At 38.1% G+C, this 25464-nt stretch overlaps 1 protein-coding gene across 3 annotated transcripts in view; it reads left to right on the top strand.

The window, feature by feature from the left end:
* ARID4B (AT-rich interaction domain 4B) overlaps positions 1-25464 on the top strand; it is an 86223-nt gene that overhangs the window by 38781 nt on the left and 21978 nt on the right. For 2 of the 3 annotated variants that reach the window (XM_082758278.1, XM_082758276.1), the window contains exons 7-16: positions 1586-1677; positions 3774-3912; positions 7318-7397; positions 8358-8431; positions 9257-9402; positions 14128-14200; positions 14716-14810; positions 15888-15985; positions 16185-16452; positions 17440-17612. In XM_082758278.1, coding sequence (XP_082614404.1) covers positions 1586-1677; positions 3774-3912; positions 7318-7397; positions 8358-8431; positions 9257-9402; positions 14128-14200; positions 14716-14810; positions 15888-15985; positions 16185-16452; positions 17440-17612 — 1238 coding nt within the window. The remainder of the gene's footprint in view (positions 1-1585; positions 1678-3773; positions 3913-7317; positions 7398-8357; positions 8432-9256; positions 9403-14127; positions 14201-14715; positions 14811-15887; positions 15986-16184; positions 16453-17439; positions 17613-25464) is intronic. The other variant, XM_082758277.1, reaches the window with a different exon arrangement.

Here is a 25464-nt window from a genome sequence, read left to right as displayed (position 1 = left end):
TGCTTTACAAATATAAAAATCTGTAAGTATTCAGTGCAAAAAATCACAAATGGTACATAATAAATGCAGATGTTTAGGTATATTTGAGTTCTTACGGATCTTACGGATTTTGGAACCTTCTCGTAAAGGTTCAGATAACTTCTAGAATAGTGAATCAAGATTAGGCAAATCTGAAGAGGGCCTGAGTGGAAGCCTGAATCTGGATTCAGATATAAATACCAGAATTTTAGAGATTGTGTTGTCTCTCCAATTAATTACTTGTTATTAATGATCAGCATGTCTGAAAATCAGGCTGCTTCAGTTCCAAAAACACTAATGTGGATTCAGGAGTTTTACTTTATAGTAAGTGGGTTGAAAACTTTAGTGTGTGTATATAGATAAATAGCTCTGCAACCCAGCTGGCAGAACAAGAGCCAGTTCAGATTTTGTCAGTTTGGAAGAAACCTTACATTCAGGTGACTCCTGTTACTTCAATTTTATGATCATTCTTACCATAGTTTTTGATGTCTTGATAAAAGTTGCTGATAAGCAATTCATTGTCACCAACTCTCAATGAAGGGCATGTTGTGTGTTTCTAATAATTACCTCATGATTGTAAAGCTACTTAGCAGGGAAAATTGCAGCTCCAGCTTCTTGTGCAATTAGACCAATGTCCTGCAATTATCTTGTTGTGATACTGCTTTAACTTCATCTCTGATTTCACGTTGTTTATGGGATCTGTTAGGGTGTCTACCGTGCTCACAAGTAATTCACTTCAAGATTTAAAAAGCCAATTTTATTATATCTATTGAGTTCAGTTCTGTCTGGTGCAGAAGAGGTTTGAGATTCTAGTTGATGTTTCACATTTAAAAATTCACATAAAACTCAGAAGTGTAACTGAGAGGAACGTGTTTATTTTGGAGGACTTTATGCCGCCTTTCAAAGAATTAAAAGAGGTGCTTATTGTACTGAAAAAAAGTCTGTACCAGCAGCCTTCAAATTTGGAATGATTCTTCTAAACAGGTAACAGCAGTCTTGAAGAAGATACTGGAGGTCCGTGAGGTCCTTCTGTTGATGTTCTTGTAGTCTTGCTGATTGGAGAATGCTATTTCTCTCTCTATATATTGTTTTGTTTTTAATATCCAATATTGCACTTGCTTCAAAATTGTTTTAGACTTCTTCTTCTCATATAAAACTATGATTTACTAGTAAAACATTATTAGTCATGTTTACTGCTACTGGGTTATCTTGCTGTTTCATTTTACAGAGGATCATTTCTAACTAGATGATTAGGTGTTAAGTCTGATGATAGTTCAGAAAGTTCATCCTGTAGAGATGGAGTATCCCAGCTCAGAGGAATACGTGATAATTCATTGTGTCTTTGAATGGTCCAAAGGCACGACTTTCATTGTGTGTGTGTGTAGGATGAAAGTTTGAAGAAAAAAAAAACAGAAACGTCACTGCTTTTAGAAGTACTTTAGTAATGAAGCAGTCTCTGTATTGACAAAAATTACTTTAAAAGGGTTGTCTAAACTTAGGTTTTGCACAATAAGTTATGCCATTTCTTTTTAGTGTGTATCAATGTGTTTTTTTTCCATTTCAACAGACATTAGATCAGCTTCCACTGACAAATCCTGAACACTTTGGGACTCCTGTTATAGGAAAGAAAACAAACAGGGGAAGGAGATCCAATCACATGTAAGTCTAATGTCTTTGTCTGTGCTCTGACTCAGTTCTGAAGCTCCCAGTATTTATTATTTTTATTATTAGTTCTATATTCAAAAAAGAGCAAGCTATATGAAAAGTTTTGTTCAGCACTCAGACTGAAAGTCAGTTTTCCCTGTATTAGTGCATGCAAGAATTGCAAGTCTTCATGTGACCAGTATTTGAAATAGGGGCAGATATTGACAAGTAAGTGGAGACAATCTGTTGGACTTAGACTAAAGCCATTGCAATATATTTTTTTCTAGCTGATGTGAGGTCTTTGTAGAAGGCACTGGAATCTTCCTCGTATCTTCTGGTTTCTTATTACAAGGTCTTTGAAGGGCTTTTAGAAATAGGTGAACAATGTTATGGTTTGCAGCAAATCTTACAGATTAAAAAACAAAAACAACAACACAAGATCAAGAATAATGGTTTGATTTCCTGGGTTCCAGAGTTCTTGGTAGATGTGATCTTGAAGAATCATTATGAAATACTCAATTGACTCTGCTCTTGCTTTTCTTTTTAAAGTTTTGAGGTACTAGTGGCAGGGGTAGGAAGGGAGTTGTCATGCTTAGATTATCCTTCATTGCTTTGTCTTTTTGATCATAAATATTGCTCTGTATTTGTACAGGTGATACAAACTTACTTGAATATTGATTTACTATTATGCTGTACTGAAGGAGAAAGATTGAATAAGCTGGCACATATCACAGCAGACATGATTGCAGCTTCCTTGGTGTCTCTGAGTTGTTGTCGTCTCTGTTTACCTAACTACACAGGATGTTGTTATGGCAGAAACAGGATGCTTATTTTTATCTTACGGTTCATACTGACCAAACTGGGTAAAAAGATTGTACAACATGCTGGTGAACTGAGCTAGGTTTTAGTCTCTCTAAGATAGTCCTGGCTTTTTCTTGTCCTTAGCTTTGTTCTCTTCCCACAAGAGATTCTCCAACCCCAAGAAGCAGCCTAAAAGACTTTTATACTGTATTTTAAAAGAAATCAATACTTCTAAAAAAGGATGTTGGGAAAAATCCTTTCATCTATGAGCACTGCAAGTGATGTAAAATTGGGGTGGGTAACATAAAACAGTAATTCAGTTTAGGCTATAAAACAGCTGTCATCCATTATGCAAATGCTAACTGTGAGTCTTCTGTTAATATTGAGCTTATTGCACAAAAGTAGCTATATGAAAAATGGAAGGTAGCTTTTAAAATTCTGCATTATATGCTTATTGAACATGCTGTATATTTTCTGAGAATTAACTTTAAAAGTGAGTAGTCTAAAGAAATAGTCAAATAATAATAATAGAAGATAATACACATAATGTGTATATATAGTGCTGAGTATTTTTAATTGATAGCATGCAATTTTAGTTGGAATATTTTTCTACATGTGGGTCCCTATATGGTTAAAATCAGGTGTAACTTTTTATTGGAACAACCAAAAAATGAGTGGAAACCTTTTTGTAATCAAAATATGTTTGCACCTTTGCCCATCTACTTTGTTCAATGTGAAATTGAAGCAGTCATTGAAACTTATCACTGCAGCTCTCTTTAAATAAAAACAAGCAAAAAAACCCACCTATTTCAGGATAAATAAACAACTTTTTTTTCTTCTTGCTATTTATCTTTGTAGCTGATGTTTCTTCTTCAGAGATTTGTCCTCTCTCAGAATAACTTTGTCTTCCGTTTGACAGATGACAGCAGGCTTATAGCCTGTGGCTGTTAAAGTAAAAGCATAGGGACATTAAAAGGGGGGAAAATCAGTTTCACTTAATAATGGTCCAAAGCTACACTTACCACAGTAGTTTTGCCTTAGTGAAACACTGTTCAGAATTAGTTTTGAATGTCCAGACAGTGTTTCTGAGCTTGTAATATTTTCGGTTTTTGCTATGAATACTTTTATAGCTACTTATAAAATTATTTTATGTCCTTATAAATATTTTTATTCACTTCTATCTTAAGGTACCATTCAATTCAAGTTACTATCATTTATACTTTTTAGACAGTTAGTTAGCTCCGGTTCACCTCTAACGATAGTAGATGAGGTTTGAGCAGTTGAGTTTTAAGTTTTTTTCTGTCATTTAGTCCTGAAGAAGAATCTTCATCCTCTTCCAGCGATGAAGATGAAGATGATAGGAAGCAAAGTGACGAGTTACTAGGAAAAGTTGTGTGTGTGGACTGCTTCAGTGTGGATAAAAAGAAAGCTCTGTGGTTTCCAGCCTTGGTAAGACTTCATCTTTATTTTTAATTTTGCAAAATAGTTAATGCATTTGCTAGTGTTAAAGAAAAGTGTTATTTTTCCTTTTCAGGGGATTCATCTATACTGTTAGTATGTTTCTTAAAATTTGAATGTCATAGTAGTCAAAGGAAATGCTATGCATGTAAATGCATTTACACAGTCACTGATGAATGGCTTTAGTTCTTCCAAACAGCCAGAGCTAGCTGGCCTACTTCCAGCTTGATAGTGTGTTGAGCAGTACCACTGAAATAATATTTGAGGGTTTTTTACCTATGCTGTTGTATGTAGTTTTTCTGAATTACCAGGTTTTATTAAGTGAGAAGATATGAGAAGAACAAAGATGGAAAGTTTTGTAACTAAGTAGACATTATCTTTCTAGTTCCAGTGTAAACCTATTAGATTTTATTCTTTTTTGCTGTAGGTAGGTAGTAGAGAATTGCTAGTGAATTTCCTTTAAAATAATGCCAGTCTCTTAGTACAAATCTTAATTATCTTTATTTTGGTTTAAAGACATTTTTTTTTACAAATAAACCTGTAATAAAACATCACTATTAGTCTAAGGTTTGTATGTAGACTGACTTACACATCTAGAAATTAATGTATTTCTGTATGTGGTACCTCCAGTATTATGCTTTTTCATTTATATTTTATTGCTTTCAAATACTTGAATAACTTCTCCCTGGCAATTAGAACTTCACTGCTGAAAATGTTTTATCTAATTTTGGGAAGACTTGTGCTCAGACTTTGAAATGCTGCCGTTGTAGCGTTTAACTCTTTGTAGTGTGTGCGGTATTTCTCAGTTGTAACTTTCTACTCATCACCTCCTGTGTCTTGCAACGCAGTCCAGAAGCTTTCCAGCAGGATTCCCTTTGGAAAATTGGTGGGAGAGAATGAGTCATTAAAGCTTCTTTCTCAGCAAGGGAGAGGGCAGTATATGTGGCAAGGAGGTGCCACCTTAATGAAAGGGAGCTTTAACAGAAATTTGCAGTAATAGGGAAGAAAATCGAGCTGTTTCTTTCCTGAAGGCTGTCGTCCAAATTGGTGCGCTATCCCCTCCCTCCTGGTTGGTACCTAACGCAGCTGTACTCTGAGCAGCGGGCAGTTACACCGACGTGTTTTATGTCACGCTGTTGGGTTGGCCCTTCTGCTCATGCATGTAACTGGGAGCAGTTTCCATGGCAGGCCCTGTTAGCCACTCTACGTGCATGGAGTAGAGCTACTAATCAGGATAGCTGTGGGTCAGAGCTTAGAGATTAACTGCACTGTTGCTTATTCTCCCAAGGAGTACTAAAGATACACCCTGTTCTTTCTTTAGCTGTCATTTGGAGAATGGAATAGCTTGTTCTCCGTGGAGTTTCCTGAAATGAATGAGAAGTAGTAGGAGGATAAAGTTTGAAGATGGAGCTTGTTAACTCTGAAATAGCTTATCCTAGATTAACTGTTACTTTAGTAATCAGGTTTATAGCGCTGCAAATAAACATCGTACTGTATTTAACCGGAAAGGTTATGCCAGGGAATAGATCTGTGCCCCAAACAGCTTCTTCCCCCCGCCCATTCTGGCTGTACCTCTCCATTCTTTTACCTGATAAGTGGTTACCTGTACTTCATCAACAAAGTAATTTTATTTTGTTATTGACTGTTTTTGCTTAAATGTTGTGGTGTAGCTAACTATAGCTATGCGAAAAATGAAAATTCAGGCTTAATATTCTGAATATGTATCCACAACATATTTCACTTTGTTATTTATACTGTGGACAGGTACGGTTTGTGTTAAAACACATGGATGTTGTACAAGATGCACAAATGTGGAAAGTTCAGGAATTAGTCTAGACCTTCACAGTGAAGAACAGTCAAGATTAGTAATAGAAACTAATTGCTTTGGATATCAGTCCTATATCCAGATACATTTATAAATTACAATCTAAAACCACAGAGGTTTAAATTTGGTTTATATATTTTCTAAGTCTTTGGTGGCTGCATTGGTTTAATCCAGCATGTATTTTTTGGTTGTGTGAGTGTTTTATTTTTTGTGTGTGATGTCTTAAACAGCAATAGCTAATTATAATCTTAAAAAGGGTTGACGTTTACTCCTCGTGTGAGAGAGTGTGATTTGGTAAGCTTTATAGTATTGTTGGGCTTTAGTATGTACCTAAAGGCTTTTGGAAGGTGCAGTGAAGAAATCTTCTTTGCAGCATTTTCAGAAAATTGAGCTTACATAGGATCATCTCTGTCATCCTCCTGTAAATGCAGTGGATTTTGTTTTGCAAGGAAGTCAGGAAAACTTGATTCAGGCAAAATTGAGATGATGCTTGATGTATGGTACTAGGTGAGATAGCGTTAAGTGGCTTTTCAACTTGTAAGTGAACTTCTGACTGCTAAAACTTTGATGCTGTGTAGCCTGTGCTGTATGATTAACAACTGTTTCCAAATCGATTGGAGCTTTTGACTCTAACTTGTAAAACATTGTGGCTGGTGACCTATGTAAGAAGGAAGACCAGTCTGTCATGGTAGCATCTTTCATGTGTTTGATGGAAAAAAAAATAAGACTGGAAGTGGTTGGTACAAGAGAGGTGGTGTTTACCAGGACTAAATTAGGTCCACAGTCATTTTGTGCTCCTTGGGGTTTCATAGCAGCCAGAATTTTCTTAACTTTTAGAGAACTTATAAAAGTTTTAAGAGAAGAGTGCTGGAAAGGGCTGCTGTTCTGTTCCCAAAGTTTGAAGTTTCAGTAAATAATGTACATGTTATTAAATTCCTGAAGTTTTTAAATTAGTGACTTGCTTACTAGTTACTTTCAAATAGCTTATAAAACCGCAAAAAGTAATTAATATGTTGTCTCAGTGCTAGGCTTGATTAATCTACTCTTTGATTTAAAGAGCCTATCATAATGCATGTACTTGAAACACTTTTCTAGGTAGGTAACTTATGAATGATCCTTTTATAAAGTTGCATTTTGTATATCCTGCAAGGTCTGTGGTGTCTTGCCCCCCTCCCCCAAACTGTAGGTTGTGACATCTTTGCAATTTTGGAAGGTTTTCAGGAGAGGTCTCTGACTCAGGTGGCAGCATTTGGTGAAAATGCAGTCCTTCTAGGATGAGGAGTAGAATCAGCCTTGGTGACACAGCAGGTACTTAGTGTTTGTTAGGAGGTTGTTTTTTCATGTCTGTGGCAGCAGCAGCCAATTCCCTTCAGGAAGCAAGCATGGACTTCTGCATTCAGTAATTTCAGGAGGCCATCACTTCTGTGCTATAAGGGATCACAATTGCTCTCATTTCAGTGTTGCTGAAGAGAAATGAGCCCAACATACTTTTGAGAAGCATTGGTAAATACTGTTGCTCTCCTGTTACTCTTTTTTTCTCTCTAAACTTTGTGTTTTTATTATCTTTGCAGGTGGTTTGTCCAGATTGTAGTGATGATATTGCAGTGAAAAAAGACAATATTCTCGTTCGCTCGTTCAAGGATGGCAAATTGTGAGTAGGAATGTAGAGGTTGATTAAATAAAAACATGTTCCAGTTCAGGGAAACACAATATGAGATGTGGGTAAAGTATTAATAACATCAGTTCAGAAAGTTTCTGTGAAGATTTTTCTAATGTTTAGAAAACTCTCAATGGCCTACATGGTGAGAGAATTAGTCTTGCCCCCATTGTTAACAACGAAGTACATAAATCCATATTAGTTTTAATTTCATTGTGGCAAACAAAGCAGTATTTTGTGACTTTGAGAACAGCTTGAGCCTATTTTTCCTGCTCTGGTTGGAACAGGACACTGCTTTTCAGAGATGTGGCCATGGGTTTATCCAGCCATGGAAAGATGTCTGTGCTTGTGGTATGTACGTGTGTGTGCACAGAATTGATTTTTTTGAGGTAGAAAGGTATTATGTTTGTCTCAGTATAGGCTGCAGCTGCATATTATCATGTTCTTGGAAAAGAGATGTGATACTATTCAAATGAAGAAATAAGACGGAAACCTAGAAAACCAAATTGTATGGGACTCACAATAGAATAGGGAGCTTTGTGTTCTTCAACTCTTACTTGTCAGGGAGGAAGCTTGATGTATATCAATTCTTTTTTCCAGGTTTCAGTTCTTGTTTAAAAAGCTCCAGCTATTTATTCTGCTTGGCTTGGTTTAACAGAATGCTTTTGCAGAAGAGAGATTGAAATATTTAACAGTTTCACTGTAGTTTAGTCACTAAGTCTAGGCTATCACTTTCCTGTACCATTTAACAGTTACTTACGCATCAATGCACGTCACTGGAGAAATGCACATAAGTGTGTGTGCAGTCAAGTGTGTGTAGGTTTCCCCCTGCCCTCTCTCCCGAAGCCCAAGTTCCTGTTCAGATTGGTTTCTTTGGGTATAGTTGCGGTAGAAATTAAGAAGTGCTTTGTGCTATTTTAATATTTTTTTTCAATGTTTTTCTGAATTATTTAGTGTTTCTGTGCCAAGAAAAGATGTGCGGGAGATTAGTGAAACTTCCCCAAAGCCTGATGCTTTGTTAAAACAAGGTAAAAATACATTTTTCTTATGAAAAGTTGTCTGTGTGTGTAGCTGCTTACTTTGTGACGTAAATTGAACCAAACCTGTATCAAGTTGGTTCTTGTGTTTAAAAAAAAAAAAAAAAAGCTTCAATTGTGTTACAGAAAAGCATCCTATATTTCTTGAAGGTAAACGTTACTGAAAACCTAGAGGAACAATTTTTGTCAAAGAACAAGAAAAAGCACCTTATCTTGCACTTGTTTTAAACACAGACGTGCCAAATGAAGGATATAATTGTACAGTGCATGCTGGCTTTATACATTATTTAGTATTTGGTCTGTTGTGCTAGGCCTTAATAGAACTATTCCTACTACAATACTCCTGATAGGTTTGAGACAGTTATCTTTATGCACTGTCAAGAAACTGGAATTGTAAATTCATTTGAAAGCTGAAGTTTGTGTGATGGAACTCTTAAAATGGGTTTGTGTTCCTCTTCCTTCTCCTCTCTGTTTTAATGGTATGTAAAGCACAGTGTACAGCTGTTGAAACAGGAATTCTTTCAAGTATTAATGTATGGCCTAATACATAAGGTCCTTGTTTGCATGTATAGTTACTAACACGGTAATATTCCTAGTAATAGCTCTGAGTGATTTGATGTGCAGAAAAGACAAAGCTGGTTTGACTGGGTAAGACAAATAATGATGGGCAACGGGGATTTTATTGAGATTCTTTGAATTCAGGGGTGGAACAGTTCATTAACAGTCTTCTCCCCCAACTACTTTTTTTTTTTTTTTTTAAAGATTTGGTGAAATTGATTCTTCCTGCAGTATTAACAAATGCTCATTCTCTTACAGCTTTTGACCAAGCCCTTGAGTTTCATAAAAACAGAACTGTTCCTAGTAACTGGAAAACCGAATTGAAAGAAGACAGCTCCAGCAGTGAAGCTGAGGAGGAGGAAGAGGATGAAAAAGAAAAAGAAGATAACAGCAGTGAGGAAGAGGCAAGTGAAGTTAGCAAATAGTATAGATACACACCTGACACAAATTAGCAAGGCTAATATTTAGTTAATATTTGGCAGCATATAGTATCTTAACATAGGCAACACTTTTGTTTCTCAGCTTTTAAAATTTCTGTTTAACAAAGATCAGTTAATGTGAAAATATCAACATGGAAGTCTAACAAATATTTTTGAATCACTAAGCAAAAAGCACGTGCAGTCAAAAGGCTGTGTCAGTGGGAACTAATGAAAAATAGAAATTGAAGCTCAGAGGCTGATCCTGTTTTCCAGTTTTTCCTATGCTGATCTTAATGCAGTGGAGGAAGGGCCCCAGTACCTACTGGGGACTGAGCAAGGTGAAGAAGGATAGCTATTGATGTGTGCTGTCACATGCATTTTTATTTTTTATTTTTTTAAAGAAAGAAAGGTTTCCTTTACTTGTAAGTATTTTCAAATAGAACTTACCTGCTACCTATTAAAGGTATGACTGTCTTCCAGTTGGGAAGATCTGTGTAACTAAAAAAATACTTCATTTGTTCTGATGAAGGATGTGTGGTATGTTTTGCGAACTTTAAAGCAAAGAACTCTTTCTTCTGTCTTTGAAAACATCAGCAATTAAATCATACAACTTTATGCAAAGGTAGGCAGGCCTTTTCTTTGCACAATACTCTTTCAGTATTGGAAGGAAAAGGTGTTCTTTTTCACCAGTGCAGAACATCACATTTCTGAATGTGGCCCATATGGGCTTCCAATTTTTAGGTTACTCTCCATCTGAATAAAACATTGCCTTTCTATAATAACGTTGCTGATGAATGCATTGCAGTATGCACAAGAGTGTAGTTTCCCTTTGTGGTTTCTTATCTCTGGCCTATTACATATTACAGTGATGTTGTTTTTTTTTTTTTTTTTTCCCCTCTGGAAATTAAGTTCTGTGCATGATTTTAGCACTACTGTAAATAATTGCTTACATAAACAATGAAACTCTTTTACTGGCTATAAAGCTCTTCCCTCAGTATGCATCTGATTTATCACATGTTCCAAGACACGGGGAAGTTTGCTACCTTTTACACAGGAACCATGTCTGCGGAGGCATCTCTAAGCTGTTGTTCCTGACCTGTGTTCTTCGCATTTTTGAAAAGTAAACTGAAGTAGGCTGGCGTGGTCATGCTGTTGTCTTTTTTCTCTGTGTGTCTGTCACCCTGTAGTTGTTCCCTTTCTTCCTCGCTGTTTTAGGTTCTCAAATTGCTTTGCCAGTCCCATAGCTGTCTTGTGAAGCAGAAACTGCAAGCAGCTCGTGTTGTTCTTTCACTCTCTGCTTCTAACTGCAAGAGACAGAATTTACTGGTTTGCTAGTGGTGAAAAGGAAATGGTGAGAGATTGTGAAACTTTCAAATAACTACCAAGAAATCTGATGTATTGTACCTTTCATGAAGGATCACTACTACTCTGGCTACCTGGATGTAAAGAAGTAGAAGAGCTTTCAGTCAAAGCATGGAGCCTGTACACTCTTCTTCCACCTTTGTCCAGGAAATACGGAGTGCTACCTCATACTTGTTTTTCTAACTACCTGTTCTCCCAGTCCAGAAAAAACAATAACAAGAAGAAAATTACTGAAAGAGCTTTATTTCACAGCTGACAGTGAAGCTGGAAGAGGGACTTCAGAGTCTTTTACATCCTGTATATTTTCTGAGGGTACTCAGTCTGTCTCCCTCTATGATCACTTTTTTTTTCTCTCACAAAGGTTCAAGAGCTCTTCCTGTAATCTGTTATGCAACTGACAACTGAAGCAGTAAACTGAAATTCCAACTGTAGTGGAATGTTCAAGGAGATGGATGATAAATGCTAGTCATACATAGTCTTTCTCTGACTACATCATCCCTGGAAATTGTGGCTCTGGCATACTGATGCTCCATCTTTCATTCGTTCACTTCTTTATTTTAGGGAGGCTGCGAAGTGTGAGGTAAAAACTTTGCCACCTTTCCATGCTCGTGAGTTCATTCTGTCTGTTCTTTAAGCTTACAGGAGATCAGCCAACTCTGATCAAAAGTTGTATAGTCTGGTGTGCAGGAGTCTATGCTCTGATATTTTGAGAAGCAAGGGGGGGGGGGGGTACTTGTGTCAGGGCAGCGCAATTCTTGAACTGCCAGAGCAGGTTTATATGCAGCCACGGGCATGGTGAATGTAAGTAGATTTTTACCTATGCAAGTTGACATACAGTCATTATATAGCAATCACTGTATCACTACTTATTTTAGATGGAAAAAAAATGCAATCTTAGCTATATGTTTGGCAAGTATATGACCTTGTACCCTTTGTCTTTGGAGATGCAGTTTCAGAGCTTTCTCTATAGCGCCTCTTAGTTGTTTGCAATGTTGTACGAGCTAGTCTTTCCATGTGCTAGACATGAAGATCTCATCCTAGCTAAATATTTTGGGACCTAACTGTGACAGCTCTTCTGATTTTTTTTCTGCAGTATCTATTGTTTCAATCATCTGCTGAAGTGGGAGGTTTTTAAAACAGTCTTTTCTGTTTCTGCAGAAACAGCCTTCTCTCTGATTTTAGTAGGTTGTCTCTCTAACCTCCTGGCTATCAAGCAACATCTCTTCTTAAACAGTATTTGTGGACTGCTTCTTTGGAGTATTTTTTTAAATCCACCTGCAGATTGCCCTAGTGCTTTCCAGGATGTGAAAATTTTCCCCCTCCCCTGGCTCTTACTTATATTGCCCCAGGCTTCACGGATAGATGCTGTCGTAGGAGAAGACATGCAAATCCTCTCTACAAAAGAGAAGATGAGTTGCCTTCTTTTCTGTATTTTTCCAAGTGGAACAGAATGGCAAGTTACCTCCCTTTCCTTTGCTGAATATGATGGTAGCTAGGATTGAGAAGGACCTTCTCTTAGAACTGTGTTACAGTACTGTGTGAATTTTGTATGCTGCTTAAAGCACATTGCTTTTTATTACGGATATCATTATTGGGAATATAAACCAATTTTTTGTCCTTTGTGAGATGGACAAATATTTTAGAGGATGTGGAGTAACCTGATAGTGCTGTTTAACTTGTAAATAAAGATGGCAGAGTATGACGTACCTGCCTCAAACCATTAATCTAGGAAGCCTTGTCATTTACTCTATTTAAGAGATTCGTAAATGTTTGGAGATTAATAGCAGTTTATTATCACAGTGTGTAGCATGTATCAGTTTCTGTAAAGATTCTGAGAAAGTGAAAATTCTTTTCCAAGGTACACAGGGTCTTAAGCTTACCCCGTAGCACACTTTCTAAGAAAGCTGATGTATTCTGTATTGGGAAAATTAATGAGGAGTATCTAGTTGGCATTCTGGCACCTCGTGAGTTAGCACATCTGAGATAGAGTATTCTTCAGGCATTGCATCTTATGGTGATGAAAGAGCAGCAGTGTTATATCCAGCCTTTTCATCACCTTTATTTCCCCTAGTATTTGAAAGTTATACTTTTGCTTCTTAAAAGCTTTGGATTTCCTGAGTTCAGTGCTTTCCCCTCTTCCCATCTTCCATTCCCTAAATGCGCTGTGGGATTGCTTTTTATGGCAAGTGCTCTCTTGTTGTTGAGGAATGTGAAAATCCCATGTAGGTCCTCTTGATCTCTTCACCACTTCCAGAGTATGCTGGTACAAGTCCTTTCCAAGTGCTTGTCATTTGAGATTTAAAAACAAATACAACACCCACAACAGTTCCCTGCATCTGTTCTACTTGCCTGCCTGCCACCCCCCACAAAAAAATATAAACTCAAGTAATTTGTTCTCTGTGGTCACTTTCAACTTTTATGATAACAACTTGAATCCTTTGCTTGCTAGCAGTGTTTCCTTTACCTTTGCTTGTGAAATGTGAGCGTAAATTGTTTTAGGTTTTACTAGTTATTTTTGGAAGCTTACAGGTAGTAGTAAAGAAGCATGCAAAAAATTAGCCAACTTGTATTCAGTGTATTGTTTTGAAGTAGCTTACTCATCAATTTCTAAGAATTCTGATTATGGTATTAATGTTTTGTTGCAGCTGCTTGTGGCAAATGGTATTTACTAAGGAAATTAAACCCTAGTGCTTTGTTATGAAACCCCACTGTTAATTGAATTGAACCTAACACAGATTTGTTAGTGTGACAAACTGAACATCCAAAATATCCGTTATTTCAGTTCTGGGATTGATCCTGCTCACCACGCATTCAGCTGGTACCTCATGGCAGCATGCATGCAGTGTCATTGGCTGCGGTTTGTCAGTGCTGTGGATTAGACCTCCCAAGAAAGTGCAAGCACAATTTTAATCTTTCATTTCATCCTTGAAAGTCACCTAGTGCATCCAAGCATTGAGAAATTGCTTAACTTGCTGAAGAAAAAGAGAGATCTGATAAAATCTTTTGATCATTAATACGGATATCTTCCAGACTTCATGCATAATGGAACAACATTGAGAATACATCTTGATTTATGGTATTTATGATATTTATGGCACTGATTCATCAAAAATCCAATTTCAGATGGATCTTTACAGTTATCATCTTACATATTTTGTAAAGTTGTTTGTGATATGTGAAAATTACTTCCATGTAGCATAGCACTGAAGCCATGTTCACTCTTTACAGTATTGTGTTGCTGACTACAGTAAAACAAACTTGAGTATTTGAACCTAAACTAATCATTGCAGTGGTTTTCTTAATGAGGGCTCAAAATGGTGATATGTTTATGTTCCTTTTTCTAAACAGGAGGAAATAGAGCCTTTTCCCGAAGAAAGAGAGAACTTTCTGCAGCAATTATACAAGTTTATGGAAGACAGGGGTAGGCATCTGTGTTTGACTTGTAGAAGCTGAAGGCAGAGGGCTTGCTTAGCTTGAATCTTGAATCTGTAAGCTAGTAATACTTTGCAGTTCATTTTCAGAAACGGTGTGATTGCATTCCTCACTCCTGGCTTCCCCTCTATTTAGAAGGTAACAGTCTGTCCCTTGACTCTGTCCCTTCCTAGGACAACACTTCTATGTGGAGATGTAATTGTTTCAATGGGTGAAACCAAATTATGTGTAATTTAAGTACAAAGAAAAATTACATCATTTGTGCATACTCCGTAATATATGGAGGAATGCATATGTATGAACTTATTTATATTACTGAACTATAAGAGAATGGCTTATTAAAGCTCTTGAGTTTTTTCTAGTTTCATGAAGAGAAAAAAGTAGCAGGTGCATAAGGTCATCAGAAAGTTTATATAGTATTTAATAGCATAGTAGTATATATGGTGTGGATTTCTTGTTATTAAAATGTTTTTGCATTATTTTCATAACTGTCTTTCTTTACAGGGACTCCTATTAACAAACGACCTGTACTAGGATATAGAAATCTGAATCTCTTCAAATTGTTCAGACTTGTACATAAGCTTGGAGGATTTGACAATGTGAGTATTAGTATGATGAGTATTCCAGATCTGTACAACCTGGGGGTGTTGTTTTCCTTCAAGTGGTAATGAAGAAGAATCTGATGCAGGAACTTCAGATGTATAAGATGAAATCCCACAGCTGTCTAAGATACACTGTAGCTCTGAAAAGCATGTTTTAACAGGAAACAAACTAGTTATATTATAAATAAATTAAATGTCTACTCAACATATTTAATTACTGCTGCATAAAATCAGCCAGTATGTGTGTTTCTGTGAGATTTCAGTAATTGTCTGTCTGATAAAACCTCAGAAGGTGAAAGTCTGCTCAGTAAGATCTCAAAGGCAAGTAATCTAAGTTAAGGTTAGATATGAGACTCTTAACTCCTGTCTGTTTGGGGCTATATATAGAGGAAAATGCTGACTGGGTTTGGTAGAGTTGGTCTTGGAGCAGTAACTGGGGCATGTGGAATTCTTGGCCAAGCAGATTCTGTAACTGCTTTGGGCTACTTCCCTTAAATCTAGCCTGTTGGTTGAGGAGGTGTGTTTGTGCAATGCCACCTTACCAGTGGACAGCAGAGGATGCTGAACTTGGTTATCACAGTATATCTGCTTTACCTTCACAGATAGTGAGAAATTAGCATGTCATAATGTCACCAAGCTCTGTCACCGAAGGGCATATTAGAGGCATAACATGACTAATAGTGTGTCTGCTGCAGTACTGCCAGGACGGAGTATTGCTAATGCTTTAAATGAGACTCTTTATTTGCAATTTAATTAAAATTCTAGCTGTCATAGTTAATAATTTCCTTAAAATAAGAATGACATACTGATCTTTGTATTATTTTTCTTTGTTTTATTACCACCTGGAGAGAAAGACCGGCTATGACTTACTGGAATGCAGAAATGCTAGCTTGCTTAAAGTAGTTACAGTAGCCTACGGTTTGTGTTACAGGGAAATAGCATGTGATAAGTACTGATTTTATAGATCAGAGGAAATTAAGTATAATTATTATCCAAAATTGTAGAAGTTCTCAGCTTAGTCTTCTGTGTGTCAGTGAATTAAATGAGCAACCATCATTTTATTTTCTCTAATAGATTGAAAGTGGAGCAGTGTGGAAGCAAGTTTATCAAGATCTTGGAATTCCTGTGTTGAATTCAGCTGCAGGATATAATGTTAAATGTGCATACAAAAAGTAAGTAGGAAAGTTTTGAAGTGTGTGCTAAAAAAGCTCTAAAAAGAGTGATCTCATGGTGGTGGCAATATACATAAATTCTGTACTTTTGGTTATAATGCAGTCTTTGTAAGCTACAAAACATATTGTTCCTTTTAAGCTTCTGCTAGGTAGTATAGTCTTTCTTGAAAGAAACTTGCTTATCAGAATTTTTTTTAAGATATCTCTACGGCTTTGAAGAGTATTGCACCTCAGCAAATATTGAATTTCAAATGGCATTACCAGAGAAGGTGACAAGCAAGCCTTGTAAAGACTGTGAAAAAGAAAAAGAATTGAAGATGCGTGAAGATCCAGAGCAGGATGTGAAAGAAATAAAAGCGGATAAGGAGGAGCGCAAGCAAGAAGAAGTAGCAGCAGTACAACAAGAAGACAAAAAGCTAGCTGAGAATGATAATGAAAGTAAAGAAAATGATAAGCCCACTGTTACGGTAAAATACTTCAATGTTCATATTATATCCTGCTGATAAAGTCAGGTAGTGTGTTGATAATAATCAATCTGCGTTAAGATTGAAATCTCTGTAATGGATTTAAAACAAGACAAAAACATGTTGTAAAAATAAATTAAGGTCAACAGATTAGAGCTATATATATTCGTAGGTGCCTGCTTTTAGGGGCTCATGATCTCAAAATGTTTGACTTGTTAGGAAGCAGCTGCAGTGTTGCACCTGTTTGTGTCCCTCCCAGGTCAATGGAGACCAGTTAGCATGCTGCTTTATCCTTCAGTGCTGATCTCATTTTGTATTGGGCTAGGCTTTTTAAGCACTCTTAAATCTTGGATTTACTTCACCACTCTAATGAAACCAGTGGAGTTCTACAAAGATCTGGACCACACAACGTACACAGTGGTCCAGTGTAGTTCAGTGGTCCAGAGAGGCAAATGTTTTTTGACCTTTTCAAAATCCAGTGTTGACTCAGTGATTTTAGTGAAGGAAACACAAGGTGGTAAGCTGAAATACTGCACAGGGCAGGCTTAGTGGTTTGCTCTGGAAGCAGTGTAACCCTTCAAGTCAGGGTGTGATGCAGCTGTAATGCTTCTGTGTATAAGTGGCAGCCAGTCCTGGTTGATCTGCTGTTACTTGGGAGTGAACACCGGTGCCAATAGTTCTGCCTCCTCAGTGCAGATGTAACCTGAAGTGTTGATGTAAGATTTTTCTGTAGTTTCAGGCCAAAGAGATGCATGCTTATATCGCTGTTGCACAGCTACCTAGGAGACTGGCTGCAGCTCTGAAGTCTGTTATACTTAGGTTGTGAATTTCAGAAATAAAACCAATGGAAATGCTGTAATTTTAGAAGGAGTCCTAGACTCCAGCTGTTTTTTCCTCCTCGTAATAACTTGTGTGTGTTGTCTGCCTGTTTTTAAATTTTTTATATTTTTGTTTTGCCTTGTGAATTAACTGAAGGCCTTACTATTCTAGGGAAACAGAAAAAATTTGCCAGATTCTGCGCATATTCAGCCTGATCAAGAAAAGGACTTAAATGTAATCAAAACTGAAGATGAAACCAAAGCAGAAGATAAAGAAGAAGAAAAGATTAAAGAAATGGAAAATCCCACTGCAAATACAGAGGCTGAAGAAAAAGAAAAATCAGGGTAAGTTGCTCTGCTTATAATCAGATAACGAGTACACATCAGATGTCTTATGTTTTACTCTCTCGTAGTTTGAACTTTGAATCAGACAACCCTCTTGTGAATTACCCTTGTCTTCTAAAGACCTGTGTGTTCCTAACTTTCTTATGGTTAGCGTTGTTGAAGTTGGTGAGTCCAATTAGAAATAAAAAATAGAAATGTATGTATAAAAAAAAAAAGCTTTTATATGAAGCTTTTACAATGTCCAGGCGTAAATACTTATAAGCTGGACAAGCAAGAGAATGTATGAATCTCACTTAGGACAAAAATATTGCATTCATTATGAGTAGTATTTTTCTATTTAACTTCAGTACCAGTTTTTGCTCTTGGACAGTGATGTGTTCTGGGTAATGTGGGAAAAAGAGAGAAGTACCTTACATCATTTAGTGATAGCTTTGCCTTTGAGAGGGGATGCTGCTGGCAAGAGACACTTGTGCAGTCCTTCAGACATTAAGTTTTGGAAGTAGGAAATGGATTACGTGATCCTTACTGTCCTTATTACTTCAGTGGATGAAATGCATACAGGTGACTTGTGTTATGGAATCTTCAGATTTTCATTTTGCAGTGCAGAAAAATAAAAATAAGTGTTTTTTTTAAACACAGCTATCAAAAAAGTTTGAAACAGAATATAGTTTTCACTAATCCCCAGTGTCTTATATATTCTTACAATTAGGACCCGTGTAGAATATGATTTCAAGTGAGTAAGAACACAAAAATGGCTGTTACGGATCACACAAAAGGTCTTTCTAAATTGAGTATCTCGTCTGCAACAGAAAACAATAGCAGATTCTTAAAGGAGAAACTATTGTAAGAGAGAAAGCAGATAATGATGCCTTTTTTTTTTTTTTTAATCTTTTTACAGCAGTCTGTCTCAGGGATGTTTTTTTTAACTTAATACCAGCTGTTACCTGACTGCTGATTCCCTTGTTCATTCCTCTGATCACTGCTTGGTTTAGTAGATCAGCTGGATTCTGAATATCAGCTATAGTATCAGAATATCAGTCCAAGTATCAGTAACTCTTATTGCTTGTTCTGTCCCATTAAGTTTTAACAGAACTGATGTAGTTCACTGTGTTGATTTCCAAGTTCATTTGTAATAGTTTTTTTTTAATTTTACTGAGAGTTTTGGTTTCCACATAACAGATTTGAAAGGATCCTTTGGTAAAATGTTGTCTTACCTATTTTCAGTGAAATTTCACTGGAAAATTGTACAACTCAAATGCAGAATAAAAAAGAATCAGGCTCACTTAACTCAGCAGAAAAGCCTTTTCTGTGTGTGATTTTATTTATATCCTAGATGACTGTCTTTTTTTTTTCTGAAAGAGTGGTTGTTGGAATTCCACATGTCATTTTTAAGATGAACTAGAGAAGCAGTACTGTAGCAGGTTTGCTGAATTTTCAGGATTCTTAGTCTAATTTACCATGTTACTTTCAAAATAAATAGATGGAAATCTTTGCACTGCTGAGAGAATAGCAGTTTTTAAAGATTCCTAAATGGTGTGTGTACACACATCTGTGGTGTTATTCAGTGTTTGTTGATATATTTGGAAAGTAGAGTGGCTTAAAACTTAGCACACTGCTATAGAAAAATAAGTATGATTGCAATCTGCATTTGCTTTTCATAACCATTTATTGTGTTTTTTATTGTTATTCTGACTCATGTCCATTTGGATTATTTATGACAATAAAAATGTTGTGGCTTTTCTTAGTTTTTCCTTTATAAAAAGGCATTTCCTCTTAATTTTCCACAGTTCATCTGATGGTAATTCAGTTAGTTCTTTTCTCTCTGCTTCTCTGTACTCATTCAGTATGAACTCTTTGAACTAGTATTTTGCTATTGTGATTCATGAAAGATTGTAATGAGCTGCTTAAAATAGAGTAGAAAACAGCTCTAAAAATAGATGTAGATGATGATAGGGTCATTGTTGAGGATACATTTTCATGGAGTAATTTAAATATACTAACATGAAAGACTCATAGCAGTCAGTACTACAACTTATAAATGCTGAGACTAGTAGTGCCATAAACTTGATTTCTTTTGTTGTTTTTTCCTAGAGACTGATAAGACTTTGTGTATCCTATGAGCTTTAAATGTTTTTAAGAAATGATGCTGACGTCTTAAATACTTAAAAAAATAAAACGTCTTAATAGTATAAGCACGGAAGTGTTTTTGTGAACCTGGTGTGCTGCTGGGGAGATTGTGCTAGACAGATATTGCCGCCTCCTCCCCCCCCCCCCCCCGCCCCAATATGGAAACGGTAAAAGCTATAAAAGGGGAAAAATGCTGTGGTTTGAGTTCTTTGGTAAACTAAAATACATTTTTTTTTTTTGCAGATGGAAAGCTGCTTACACAAAAAATAATCACTGTGGACTGACTTCTTCCTCAGTGTATTTCTGAAATCGATTTTTAAAATACAGACCATCTGTCTTTCATAGTGCTAACCAAATAGCCAGAGACATGCAATCTAATATTTGATAAGGCAAACTTGTGGAGTTACTAAATTTATATCTCTATGATAGATATCCTATAGGTAGATCTTCACGTAGCTTCTTTCCATATAGATGCAAGAGGTTGGGAAAGCTGCCGAGTTGCATGCAGAATTTTTGCTGGATGGACTGGATCCAATTCCCAGCTTTAAGATCTCAGGAATCACTCCTGGAAGCCGGAGTTGTGGTGGTTTTTCGGTTGTTTTCCCCAAGAGGCTCTGTCTTCTTGCAGTGCTAGGTGTCTGAGCCCCTTCAGATGGTACATTGTTACCACACTAATCCTGCAGTCCCTGCTGCAATGCACTTAGCAGTATGATGAAGAGAAAGGACCGAGCGTGCTGCTTTCTCTCTTCCACAGAGTGCATGTCTCACCTACTTGCAGACCTGTGCACGCTGACAACAGTGTCAGAGGCAGCTTACCCCTCCTTCTGTGTATTCTTGCATATGCTTTTCATGCTGTTGTGTGGCCAGTGGAAGTTGCACGGGCTCTCTGCTGTTCTCTGAGACTTGAAGTCATAAAATCGGTGCAAAACGGCCAGCTTAGTGCTCAGCTGCTTTTGGATGGCTTTAGGAGATGTGATTTCTTTTTTGCAATGTGTTACTTCTCGTGGGTCTGTCCAAGAGAGATGTTTACAGAAATGGCTTGGTAAGCCCATCTTTTCCCCTGATACACATTATTTCCTAGCTAACAAATAAGAAAAATTTAGATCTTGTAAACTTGTTTCGGATGTAATGGTCTTCGGATGCAAGGTTCCATGTTTGGTGCAGATTTCTTTGTAGCATCTAGCATTAACTACTGTAACTAATTCAAGACTTGAGCCAAAGCCAACAAATGCAAAACAGAGAGGTGCTTTTCTGCACTGTGAGCTTTGTAGGCAGTTGAGTGTGTTCCCAAGGGACTGAGGCTGGGAGCCTGGTGGAGTTTAAAAAACAAAACAACAAAAAACATTTTTTTTGCTAATAAAATGAAAAGTAAGAGTCTTTGAAAACTTCACAGTGGATGCAGTTTGAACTGAAGGGCAAGTTAATTGCTAATTAACAAGTATTAGCAAGAAACTTTTTTTTTTCTCAGGTGATGAATGCTGAGTGGTGTGTGTGTGTGTATGTTGTTTTTTTTTGTAAGTGGCTTATGCATCTGGGACAGATGGGCCACTGTCAGGAATAGTATAGTGAAGGGAAAGATTAAGTGCTGAGAATCTGGAGGAGGATGATTGTTTTCAAAACAAAATAAAAGTCACGTCAGACTTGTGCGTGGGTAGTACTTTGATTTTTTTGAGGTGACCAAGCAAGATTTTTGAAGTGATCCCTGCAGTGTGGAAAGGCTGCAAGAAGGCTGTTCTGGTGCTTTTGTCGTCTTGGTCCTTAAAGTGCCTGCTTTTTGGATGCGTTCAAGGAACGCGTGAGTGTGCTCCAAAACAGGATTTAGAAACCTAAACGCTTCTGATTGCCTCGTAGTGCTGTGTTTGGGTATTGTCTATATGGTTTCCTGGGAATTGGGACCATCCTGTTGTGACAGCATCAAAAGGAGAAAGCGCCAAGAACTGAGCCTCTTCGGCTAGTAATTGTGGATGAGGTTAAAGCGTTGATGCAAATACAGGGAAGAAGTCATGATCTTTGATCTCTTATACATTACGTAGTAGCAATAGTAGCACTTCCCCCCCCCCCCCATAAGCAGTGGGGAGGAGCTGGGAATAATAAAAGCAGGAGCTGAGAGCTGTGTTAGGACAGGCATTGGTGGCTGTGCCTGTGCTGGGTGGGCTTTTATTTCTGTGTGTGTGAGGGAAATTTTCTGGATACACTTGATGAGGATTTTCTGAACACGATTTGCAACCAGGTTACATAACAGGCAGCAGCTCCGTTTAACATCCAGCAGGTCAGTGGAGGCAGCATCTCCAACTCCTGATCTGTTCAAATGGCGCATCAGAGCTGTGTGGTGGGGAATCCGGAATGTCAGCAGGAAGGCTCAAGTGGCTTGGAGAGGAGATCTGGTACAGAAGGAATCTCTCTTCTGGCTTAGTGCTGAGGAGTAGATATTGCGATAGCTTTGGGTTTGTATGGAATCGATTATTTATTTAGCTTGGCAGAAGGGAGCAAAATGCATCCTGTTCCTTGCACAGTTGGTGTGAACATCTGGTCTGAATCTCAGGCTGCTGGTGTGTACGCGGAGATGCAGTTACAAGAAGTGTACTTGCGTGGCTTCATTCATAGGAGCGTATTTCTGTGCTCCTCTTGCGATGCGTGTTATATTTGTGTGTTCTGGCTGCCAACTCTATTGAGAAAGAAGCTCTTGTGTAGTCATGTTTTGAGAAATTAATTTTCTTCTGACTATAGAATATGCACTGATGCATCCGTCTATGTGTTGCCCGCTTCTCATAGCGCAATAAACTGCTGGTGGCACAGTAAGAGTGCGGGCAGGGGCAGTGGAAATATCCCAGTCCTATGCGTGCCTCGCCCCGGATGGGAGGGAGGCTTCTGGGATGTGGAAGAAGCGGTTCAGCCATCCCGCCTTACACAGCTCCTGGTCACCGCGGAGGTTATTAGCCACGGTAGCTGTCACTGAGACAAATGTGCGTGGGTGAGCCCTTAACCATTCATCAAGCAGTCGCTGCTCTCAAGCTGTGTGTGAACCAGAGCTATAAAAATGGAAAGTGCTGTGTTCCTCAGCCAGACGTCGAGCCATCCATTACCCTTTCAGCAAACGACTCCAAGTTCCTTAGAAAGTTGGTGAAACACTTAGGAGCAGTAACACTGAGGTTCTTTCATTCGTCCTCTCCAGAGCAGGAGAAGAAAACACTTTTCACAGTGCATGGCTGCAGCACACCGAACTCCTCTGCTGTGTGATTCAGACCAAGTCAGTGCCTTTCCCCTTCCCTCAGTGATGGGCCACAGCCACACATTTGCATTTTCAGTGGGTACAGACAGAAGCCTTTGGACCTCAGAGCCTATTTTTTAAATTTTTTTTCTTTGCAGCTTCACAGGGAAGAAAATTATTGGTGGTCTCTTTTTAGTTTTGTTAATTTTGTGACTTAAATAGAAGGCTCTGGTGTCATGGCATAAGTACAGGCCCTAATGGCTTCTCTGCCTTAAAACTTCAGGGCATCCTAATCTGGCTGTTATTAAGAAAGTCAGAGGATGAAGACCTGCCACTTCCAGCTCTGTGTTTTGTGAGGTAGAGGTTAAATAATCCTCTTGGATGAGAAGAAGGCGGGGAGGGAGCAAACACAAAAATAGAAGCTAATTGCTGAACTGAAGCGTCAATTACACTGGAGTTTATTTCTGCTAGTGGTTCAATTAACTTTAATGACTTAATTGAACCAATAATTGAAATAATGTTGCTTCCTCAAGTTTTAGCATAACCCCTGAAAAAATGCTGCCTTTGCTGTCTCACCTGCTGTGGGAGCAGTGCGGCAGGGCAGGCGTGTGCGGGTAGGGCCAGGTTCCCAGTAAATGTGGGGTGCTGGCAGGTCTGGGGTCCCGGGGCAGGAGCACCCTGCCGCAGGGCTTTGTGTGTGGGGATGACCATGGGGTGGAATACGTTTGCCTGGCACAGCAGCTCCTTTCATGGTGCGACAGCGTGACTGCTGCAGCTATTGGTGTGTGTGCGTGTCACTGTGCGTCCTCATATTGTGGGCTTGTTGGTGATAAACCTTTCCACTGAGCAAGGAGTACCTGCTGCATGTGGGTTTTTGAATGCTTGAACTACTTTGAGCCCTTTAACCATTTCAGAACATCCTTTGGATCTAATGATATGCAATATTTGTATGAAATGAAGACTTTGGTTTTACTTCATTATTCTTTAGTGGTGTGTTCTAATCTGTACTGCCTGCTGCTCGAAGGCTTGTGCTCCCCTTCGGTGGGAGATGGGGTGCGGGTGTGCTTTGGTCCATAGTTGGAATTGCAAATGCTTCTTTGTCCTCCCGATAAGCTTTCTGGTACTTTCTGATTTCTGGAACCCAGTTACACCTGTATTCCTGCGTCTCCTGTACCGTATGCATGCACATCTGCTGCTGCCTTGATCCATCAGCTGCTGCTTGGGCCGTTCAAATTGTTGCAGCTTTGTGGCAAATACTGCTTGGTATCTTGTTTCTAAACATATTTTAAGTTGACAATTATCGTGTGCTGCCAAGAGGCTTGTTTCTTTCTTTTTGCCTTTTTTTTTTTTTAATTTTGACTAAACAGCATTGAAAGAAATGTGATGTTCTCATGTGTATATAAACAGACAGATGAGGTTATTGCTGTGCATGCTGGATGGCTACAATCACAATTTTCTCTTACAATCCTCCGTTCCATGGCAGTCATGACTTCTCCTTCATCTGCACTGCCAGGTTTGAGCTTTTTATGGCCTTGTAAAACAAGATATCTTTTCTTCCTTGCAACCATTGGAATGTGCTTTTTTTGTTCCAGGAGCTATGTGAGTTTTTCTGCACAGGTTTTTCTGCTCCAAAATGATGAATGCTCTTTGCTTTTGTTTGGTTTCCTAGAATCTCCAGTGTATGATCGCTAACCAAATCACTCCTTAGAATGGGCTTTAAAAGAAAAAAGTTGCAACCATCTCTGCTTCTGTTTCTTTCTCTGACATTCCCCTCCACCTGTGTACAGCCTACTTGCCACATCTGCTGGCTCATCCAAGTTACACAAGTTAACAATGAGAGTTTCACACTTCTAGAGAAGTCCTGGTATTGTCATGAGTCTTCACAAAAGTAAAATAAAACAGAAATAATCTGTTGAGACACCAAGTCGTGAGGTGTTTATGGTGAGAGAGACTCCAGACTTCTTCAGTTTCCTAAAGAGCCCCTGGCACCATAATTGCCAGTCTCTGGGTAGTCCTGGATCTCCCTCATAGGCATGCCTTTCTTTGCAGACATCATTCAAGGATTGTACCACTGCTCCTTGGGGGAGAAAAATATATATGGCAAAACTTTTGTTGTACTTCTGAAAAGCCTTTTCAGTAATAGGAAACCATGAGTTTATCTTGTTCTCAGAGCAGTAATGGCTCTTAGCTTTCGAATGACAATAACTGTTAAACTGAAATTAGCTAGGAACTTCAGTTTATTGCAGCAGAGAGTATTATTTAAGAGCATTAAAATTTCTGTTGTGGAATTGTGTTCAGAACTTTTTCATTATAGCCTTTGAGGAGTTTGTTCAGTGACTTCTTGGAAGTCACTTCAAAAGAAGCTTTCGAAGCTCATCCATTTACGTTGCAGTTTTTAACTCTGGTGGTTCTAGCTTCAGTAGCAGAGTTCCCCCCCTGAAACTATTTAACAAACTTTGACCTTACAGAATCATGCTGTTTGGTCCTCGTAACATAAAACTTAATAGATGTGTTTTT

Source organism: Aythya marila (assembly GCF_965140915.1).
Source record: "Aythya marila genome assembly, chromosome: 3".
NCBI classification, from domain to species: domain Eukaryota; kingdom Metazoa; phylum Chordata; class Aves; order Anseriformes; family Anatidae; genus Aythya; species Aythya marila.
This window is presented reverse-complemented; position numbering and strand designations above follow the sequence as displayed.